General features: G+C 34.2%; 1 protein-coding gene across 2 annotated transcripts; it reads right to left on the bottom strand.

The window, feature by feature from the left end:
- Positions 1-2,639: 2,639 nt before the first annotated feature.
- LOC106341331 (agamous-like MADS-box protein AGL62) lies at positions 2,640-3,830 on the bottom strand. 2 transcript variants are annotated; one of them, XM_013780117.1, is made up of 3 exons: positions 3,748-3,797; positions 3,511-3,579; positions 2,640-3,099 (listed from the first exon to the last, which is right to left on the bottom strand). In XM_013780117.1, the coding sequence occupies exons 1-3, from the start codon at positions 3,769-3,771 to the stop codon at positions 2,683-2,685; spliced, it is 510 nt and encodes a 169-aa protein (XP_013635571.1). In that variant the 5' UTR covers positions 3,772-3,797; the 3' UTR covers positions 2,640-2,682. The 2 variants fall into 2 exon arrangements, with proteins under 2 accessions (XP_013635571.1, XP_013635570.1); XM_013780116.1 differs by having other exon boundaries at positions 3,511-3,830.
- Between the last annotated feature and the right edge of the window lie 5,527 nt (positions 3,831-9,357).

Below are 9,357 nucleotides of genomic sequence, written 5' to 3'. Positions count from 1 at the left end.
TTAGAGAGTTTGCATGCAAAGATTAGAACTTGAAAATGTCTTGTTTAATCTGTTGCAATGCTTGTGATATTGGGAATCAAACTTGATAATTAATCAAGGATTGATCCCAATACTATTGTGTCTCATCTTTGCTGGAGTTTGAGTGATGTTTCAGGTTCACAAGATGTGTTCTTGGTTCAACATCCATCCGAGTTGAAAGTAGGAGACGTTTGCCCATTGTGTGTGCAATGGAGAGTTGATACAGAAGTGGTGATGCGCCACTGGTGTTAAGTCTCACTAAAGCTCACTTGCAAGCTTGGACTTATACTCAATCCAAGCTTGAGGAGGGGATTTTAGTGAGCTATCAGTCGGATCAAGAAGGTTCAGAAGGTCCATTGCAAGCAACTGAAGAAGAAGGAGCCATCCGGATCTAGGCAGTGGCGTGTCTAGGCAAAAGAGTGTTCAGAGCACTCTTGGCTGTGAGAAGATGAAGACTCTATCAGTGCGGCTTCTAGTGTGAGGTGGCTGAAGAGGTAGTTGAAGCTTCCACAAGCACTCCATGAAGATGGCGAGTTCAGAAGGTGTTGCAATGGAGTAATGGTGCAGATCATGAAGCTATCCATCCAAGCTTGTTCCTATGAGAGTCTCAAGCTTGAGGGGGAGTGTTGAAGCTTACATGATCTGAGAGTACTTGGTGGTTATTCAAGAAGAGGAGCAGGCCGGTTATGAAGCATGATGAAGAAGGGTGAAGCGATCTCCAAGGCGGCCTCAAGAGAAGAGCAGTCTTGGTACTATAGCTGAAGCATTCTCATGAAGGTTTTAGTAACATGGTGGTGACTCATGAAGAAGAAGCAGCCAAGACTCAGCGTGTATCTATCAAGGAAGATCTGGTAGTTCGAGCACTTGTTCACAACAAGAAGGTTGTGAGAAAGGAGGAGAGACCAAGATCTGTCTGAAGAAGAGTACAAGAAGTGTTGATGATGAGCAAGAGGAGTGGGTTCTATCTTGCATCACATGAGGGCCATGATCCAGAGTCTTTGTGCCCCTTACATTGTTGATAAGGCACAAAGACTCACTGGCCAATCCCTAGGCCTTGGAGACTTTACTCTTTTTCCCTCATCAAGGTTTTGTCCCAAAGGGTTTTCCTTGGTGAGGTTTTTAATGAGGAAGTTCTTCAAGGTTCCAAGCTTGACTTAGGATCAGCTAGAGTCAAGCTTGAGGGGGAGTGTTAACTTGAAGAAAAGAAATGGAGTCAAAGGAGAAGTATAGAGGAGTTTGGGTCTGGTGCAAAGATAGGACAAGTCTTATAGAGATTGTCTATCAAGAGTCCTGAAGTGTCTGAAGGTCTCCAGAAGTGTCCTAAGGGTTGTGCAAAGATAGGGCCAAGTCCAGGAGGGACTTAGAAGATGGTTTAGGAGCAAACGGGCGAGTGTGCAAATATAGGGCGAGACCGGGACGAGGCCGTACGGACCTGTACGGACTGGGATCGACCCGAGAAGCATAACTCACTCATTTGAGACATTTTAGGTCTTGTGCAAAATTAGGGCGTTGGTACGATCAGGAAAGCATTCCGTACACACCCTGATGTTTGTAACAAGACCTAACTTGCGTCCCAAGGAAGAAGCAACTCGTGAGCTAAGTGTGTGAAGAAGCAAAGAGGTGATTCTGATCATAAGGGGCGCCATTGTCTTTCTCTAAGTCATGGGACTGTTTGTGGATAAGTGACAGGCTGTGCAAGCTGTCCATGAGCTGTGTATTGACCATGTATCTGGACAGATACATGGGAACATTCAGGAGCCTAAAAGGAGCCAATAAGAGGCTGGTCTCTACTTGACCAGATTCAAATAAACCAATCAGACAGCAAAGAGAGTTTAACCAATCAGATGAAGCCATACCAACTCTCCATCTGAACCGTCCATCCTTCAAGTCTATTATGAGCCATTAGATCTAGGTTTATGAGTTTGCAGATTGTAAAAGCATATATAAACCTATTGGTGACGTTTTGTAAAGCTTTAAGGGAGTAAGGAGGATTTCTCCTCTCCACTTCATGGAAATGAAAACGTGTTCTTGAATCTGAAACCCTAATCTCTAATCTCTTATTCTCCTAATCTCTCAGTCTCTTAATCTATGTTCCTAAGTCTCTTATTCTCTCGTAAACACTTTCATCAATCTCTCTTTCTAAATCACCTAGAGCAAGCTCTCATCTTTCTCCATTGGAGTTTATACACACACAAACACAACTAGAGAAGAGAACTCTATAAATCTCACAGTATACATAGGTGGAGATACAAGATTTTTGATCAACTCGGAACAATCTGTATCAAAGTCAAAATTCTATCTCCTATGAAATCATTTTTAACTTATTAAAGCTTTCAACTCTTAATGGGGGATGTAATTTACATTATATTATATATAGTAGTTAAGGATAAAAATACAAAAAAAAAACTATCAATAAAATTTGGAGATGAAAATTATATATTAAATATTCATCCAAAACGAACACAAAGAACCAACAAAAACAGGAAAAGAAAATGAAACAAACTGAAACAAATCTCTTATGGATAGATAATTATTAAAACAGACAACACAAGCAAAAAGCTAAGTTTAAACATGATGAATGCGATGAAAACCATGATTGGGATTATGTTGATTGATGCTATGAGGTTTCTTCTTGCCTCTTCCTTCGCCCCTCCGATCTTGGTCCTAGTAGGGACCGTGCTTATATTCAGGCCAATTCATATTGTATATCGGATCAAACACCTCAAACTTAATGTTGTTATATCCTAACATTGGTCCTTGATTAGGAATCATCATGTTGGGATTGTAGTTGAACGCATTCACATCGAACATGCTTCTTTCGTCGAGAGGATCGGTATTACCGCCACCAACAATGTTGTTATTACTTCCACCACAGTAATTCTGAGGAACCATTGCTTGTTGGAAGCGTGGACTTCCCAAATTCATCCTCAGATTTTCCAAAACACTTACTAGACAAGCGTTTTGACGCAAGTTAAGTTCACTGGGAGGTTTCTCCCACCATTTATCTGTTTCTTCTCTCTGAATTCTAATCTTCTCCAAAATTTTCCTCCTTGCTTTCTCCTTTTCAAGCTTTACCAGCTCCTGCAATAATAATATATCGTGTGTAAGCAATCAATGCTTCTACATGTAATTAAGAAATAAACATATTTTAGTCATGGAAACAAACGGCGCTTATATAAATATGATTATAGCTTTTGAAACAACACGATCTAACTATAAAAATGAACATACAACCTTTTTAAAATTAAATATATTTTCCATTATATCCTATATAATGAGTTAGAAAACTTTGCACATTTACTTAATAATCAATTCTCCATTGTTCATGCCATAGCGTAAATTACACACACACACACACACACACACACACACATATATATATATATATATATACATATATAAAGATCGATTTTTTATAAAGTATGGTTTGGAGTATATACATTTAAATAACTTATTTATATTCTTAGAAAACAACAAAAATTTGATGTTTACCTGACTGAGTATGCTGTTAAGATCTCGGATAGTTGCGCTTGGACCAAATTCAGTAAGCTGAAAAGGATTCTGGTGATAAATTTTGAAACGGTTAAATACATATCTAACATCTGGATTACCAAAAGAAAATACTTTCCGACCAGGTGAAAACACAAGTATTCCAATTTCTACACCACATAAGGTGCAAAGCTCGCTAGCTTTTTTAAAAAGACCTTGTCTTCTTTTTGAATACGTAACTTGAAGGTCACTATCTTTCTCCATTTTTACGATCTGTATCTTTCGACGACCTTTTCTGCTTCTCGCCATTTTCCAAGTTTCGTTTTAACATATAAGCTACAAAACATGATATTATAAAGTAGAATAGATCTTATATTTATAAGGATGTGTTACCTTCATGATATAATATGTAAAGTCATTTTAAGTAAATTATCTTTAAAGATTCTAACATATATAGAATTTGTATATTAATTACCAGTTCAAGCTTACAATAGTTATCCTATATAGTACATATTAGGAGTGTTTCAAAAAAAAAAAATATAGTACATATTAGGATGAAAATTATGATATTTGGGAATCATTTTATATGTTACAGTGCACAATGATCTGTCAAATGTATCTATTCATTTTCAGGAAATACAAATTACACTATTTACTATATTTTGAATCTTACAATTAGTATTTATGCTATAAGAAAATTTTAAATGTCATTGCTTACAATTACTACTAGGGGTGGGCGTTCGGTTACATTTTCGGGTTCGGATCGGGTATTTCGGTATAGAAGTGCAGAACCCATTCGGATATTTCTGTACTTCGGGTCGGGTTCGAGTATTTTTAGTTCGGATTCGGTTATTTCGGATCGGGTTCGGATATTTACATTTTGAAAAAAAAAATTAAAATTTTCATTTCTCAAATTTATTGTATTTAAAAATATAACTTTCACTTAACTAATTTTTTTTAATAGATTAAATAGTTAATAGATTTGGACATAACATTTTGAAACTAAAAAGACATTAATTTGGTTATTATTTTTAAATTTTGGATGTAACTTTTGTGTTAATTCTTGAAATAAAAAGTTTGACATGCATTTTAAGTGAGTAGCAAATAATTTCTCCGTAATTGTATGTATATCATATGAACTTAAAGTATGTGTAGTATCAATATAAATATTTTATATAAAATGAGACATGTAAACTAGAAATATAATGTTAATTATACATATCTTCGGATATCCATTCGGGTTCGGATATTACCCGTTCGGGTTCGGATATCCAATATCTCCTAATTCAATACCCGTTCGGATATTTTGCTACTTTGGTTCGGATTTCGGTTCAGGTTTTTCAGATCGGGTTCGGATGCGGCTTCAGATATCGTGTAAAGTGTCCACCCCTAATTACTACTATGTATTTGCATTGGATGTTAATGCTTAAAAACCTTGTTTTATAAAAGTACTTTAAATATATCCTCATCCCTCGCAAGTTCTATATATTTTAGAGATTCATGAAATATAATATTTTGTAAAATTTACTTATACATAATTACTAATCGTACCACATTCTTTACATATAGTGTGTCTACAGCACATGATTCATAATAGTATTTGACAAATGATTCATAAAATAGTTTTTTGTATAAAAATAAAATATACTTAATTATTAGAATAAGGGTTGGACTATAGGCCTTATCACCATCTGTCCATCTCCCCTAGTAAGCTGGCCCTGCTCGCCGAGCTAGTACCATGGTGACCATACACGTTGTATTGGCACACATGAGAGTTCTTGATTAGGTCCATATATTCTACTTTTTAAAATACACAATGGGCAAACGATACTTTGCAAGACCAGTTAATCATTGGTTCACGTGAAGAGTTCCAAATCATTCCATCATATGCTCTGTTATCATATCTAGCAAGATAGGTTGATTATTATTGTTTGTTTGAAACTAAGATAGGTTGATTAGTTGGGGAATGCAAATTCCTCCAAACTGCTGTTAATTCTATACAATGCTTCAAACAAGTGCAGGCCGGCTTGATAGGGGAGGAAAAACAGTGCGCCCGTCTCAGAACCCACCAAAAGTCCATTAATTTTAATAATATAAAGGATCTATATATATATATATATTTTTTTTTATAATAAAGACCCATATTCTTTGGGTATTATAGTGTTAATTTAGACGATATTTAATGATGTACTAAACTAAGTTCTTATAAAAAATTAAAATACAAACGAAAATAATAAATTTTGCTAATTTGTTTTAAAATTTTAGTATTTTTAATAATATTTTAATTATAAATTAAAATTATTAGGTATAGGGCCCAAAATATTGTTTTGTTCAAGGGACCCTTCAGAATGTTAAACCGGCCCTGACAAGTGACGGAACCATCTGTTCATTGTGCCTACATTCGAATGGCTCCAATTTTCGTCATCTAATGGATTTTGATTATATGGATTATATATGCCATTTACATGTTTTAAGTGAGGACTGGCCCAAAAATACTTATGGGCTAATGAAAACCAAACAAAAAATATTTCTCACTTTTTATTTTTTGACAGCATATTTCAAACTTATTAAAGAATACAAATTTGCGATTCTCAGTTCGTTACGGGGAAAAGTGTAGAATTTCGTAGTGAATGTATTTATCTTTTTCATGTTATAATCATCTAGGACTTGGGTTTTCAAAAAGCCTTTGGCATGTTATTGATTACTTGATGTTTGTTACATCTTAGACATCTAGTATCTACTGTCCTAAGATCATCTCCTATGGAATATTATTTTTTTTTCTCTAGAGAGAAAAATAGTATTCATTCGAAATGCTTTAAAATTATCCATAATTTAGTTTCTTTTATTTTTAACATTTAAAATAAAATTAGAAATTTTAAAGATTTTTTTTTTGATTTGGGAGATTTTTTAAATTTTGTTTAAAACTTAACAATATTTTGATTAAAATAAACATAGTTCAAATATTAAAATAAACACAGTTTTAAAGCTAGTGTATTAAAATGAAAGATATAATTAGTTAAAATATTAGATTGGGTAATAGAGATATTAAAGTGATTAATGAAAGTTAGCTGGGATATTTTTATGAAATTTTCATATTATTTTTAATAAAAACATGATGATTTACAAGTATCTCTAACAAAATTTATTAATATTACATACACAACTACAAATTGTACATAGATTTTGACAAACTGCCTACTTAACTAGATATTGAAATTGAGTATCCTATTAACTGATACATTCATATCTATCTGACTAAAATGATGTAGATAGATATTTGAAAATATTCTTAATATCTTATCATTTATTTTATTAATTATTTTAGATAATTAATTTTATTATTTTAGGGTTTTATGGTTTTCTTATATATAGCCGTTTAGGCTTTAAGTTTGTATTCAGATTATTGAAATTGATATTTTTTATAAAGAGCTTTTGTTAAGCACTGAGAAGAGTATCTCAACTTTGTTTTCGGTAGATGTGTAGATCTCAACGAGTTCAAGAAGGCAGCGTCTCCTTGGTATTCTTAGAATCAATAGGTTACTTGCGTTATCGTACTTTCCGCTACATCATAAAATATGTTAAAACCTAAAAGTAAAGAGCAGCTAGGGCGGGTCAAACCAGATGTTAGCTAAACATAGACCCTGGGCATGACCTGCAATTGACATGTGACAATCCGTCCCGTGGACCCAGACTCACAGCTTTGCAGGACACCGACCCTAACCCTTCACATGTGAACATGTGAGCCTTCACTGACTGTTCCATGTAGGCTATTGGTGCGCTTCGCGTTCCTTGAACCCAAAACTTCACCATTTGACAACATTCTCACAGGATAAGTTATCACCAATTGACCCGACTTTTTTGTGACAACCTGTCCCTCACAGGACAAGTTATCACCAATTGACCCGAATTTTTTGTGACAACCTGTCCCGAAAGACATAACTGAACATTTATCTATGAGGGATGAAATAATGTATCTTACAACACGGAAGGAGTTAAGGATAGCCCATCATCTAATCTTTGGTTCCTCTCACACCAGATTTCATAAATGGCAGCCTGCCAAGCTTGTAGAACCGCCAGTTTCACTTTATAGTTTCCATGGACATTAGGCAGTCATAAGAGAATATCACTCCAAGCGTAAGGAGAAGTTAGGAGATGAAACCTGTTCTTGACATCACACCAAATAATATAGAGAAGTAGGAACATTCAAAGAATAAGTCGTTTCGGGATTCATCCTGAACACCACATAGCAGACAGATAGGCTCCATGTCCTCATCCCAAGTAGCGAGTTGATCAAAAGTAGGGTTCTTATTCCGGATGAAAAGCCAAGTTGCTGTTGCGTGCCAAGAAATAATATCCTTGTGGTACCAAGGCAGCCCAAGGTTTGGGAGGCCTAGCAATACAAATGGAATTCCAAACCAACTTGGAAAAAATGGTTTATTCTTTGATTTGCCGACGGACCAGGTTGCCATGCCTGACCTAAATCAAGTAGGATGAGTTTTTTTTTTTGAGAAATAAGGATTTTTCAGCCGTTCACCAATTCGCGACTAGCTACAGCTCTATATTACAACTAGACAAGACCAGATGCAACCAAGACCACAATGTAATGAGGATGACATTCCTCCTTTTTAGCCTTCAAGAATTTTTCTACAAAGAATCAATGCGTATTTTAGATTTCAGGCAAACCACTATAGAAATCAGAAAACTAAAACCATTTCCCAAAGCCTTATCTTGGTATAACCAAGTGAATTAAAAATTATAATACACATTGAAAAACTATTGACGAAGTCTTTTCCGGGCTACCTAGTGAAATCAAGTCAAGTGAGTTATTCCGTCGACGTGAGGCCAACTTTTTTTATTTTCCGTTGACATACAATTTCTCGAACTGATTCAGATTTTTGTAGTTGCACAAAAAAAGATTAAGATTTTTGTAATAATCGTTTTTTTGAAACGTGTACTTTTTTTTGTGAAACATGCTTTTTTGATGATGAAACATACTTTTGGGGGTGGGAGGTTGTGTTATGACATTATTGACTTTCATATAGGAAGTTTATCATACATATGAAAATGGATCCCATACTGAGAACTTTGTTACAACTTTATATAAACATTTGATCGAACATATGCGCACTTGGAGTGTCTCTCTGTACTTTGCTAGTAGCCATATCCTACAATTCTAGTATTGTAAAAGATCTAAAGATTTTTCGTTTACAAAAAAAAAAAAAAAGATCTAAAGATTTTTCAACTTATTTAAAGCTATCAGTCTACAGATTAACTTTTGTAACCATTACTAGGCACTAGCTAACTTAATGAATTAGTTACTGGAAAAAAAAACAAATAATTAGGATGTCATAATAGAAATGAACATTTTACCAATGTAATAATATTCTTGCGTTTGTTGAACTTTGGTAAAATTGTAGGTTTGAAAAAAAAAACACACACACAAATGACGATGTATTAATTAACAAAGAAAACATTATGGGCAAACCACTTATTTCTAAGAAGAATCAGGAGTCAATAATAAGAACAAATTTATAAAGATTTTTTGCAACTTATTTAACTGCATGTATTTCTTTTGAAGAGTTGAGTATGATCTATATAACGATCACTAACTTATTGAATTGATTATTGCAAAAATCAAATCTTTAGAATGGCATTTAAAAACGAACATTTTATCACGGTTGCTGAGGTTTTAATAAGGAAAAAAAAAACAGAAATGACAATGTTTTAATTTAACAAAGTAAACATTATGGGCAAACCACTAATTCTAAGAATAATTAGGGTCAAAACAAAATAAAATTTCAAAAAAAAAAACTAAATATTCGAAAGTTTTCAAATTGGGGCCAGGCTTTT

The sequence above is a fragment of the Brassica oleracea genome, chromosome C4 (genome assembly GCF_000695525.1).
Source record: "Brassica oleracea var. oleracea cultivar TO1000 chromosome C4, BOL, whole genome shotgun sequence".
NCBI classification, from domain to species: Eukaryota; Viridiplantae; Streptophyta; class Magnoliopsida; order Brassicales; family Brassicaceae; genus Brassica; species Brassica oleracea.
Note: the sequence above shows the minus strand (reverse complement) of the source record. Positions and strands in the feature narration are given on the sequence as shown.

What these genes read in the sequence shown, in the direction of transcription:
- LOC106341331 (XM_013780116.1), bottom strand. Translation starts at nt 3,816, where the DNA reads ATGGCGAGAAGCAGAAAAGGTCGTCGAAAGATACAGATCGTAAAAATG. An exon ending in TTAACAGCATACTCAGTCAG is followed by an intron (nt 3,100 to 3,510) that starts GTAAACATCAAA and finishes TTATTATTGCAG; the next exon opens with GAGCTGGTAAAGCTTGAAAA.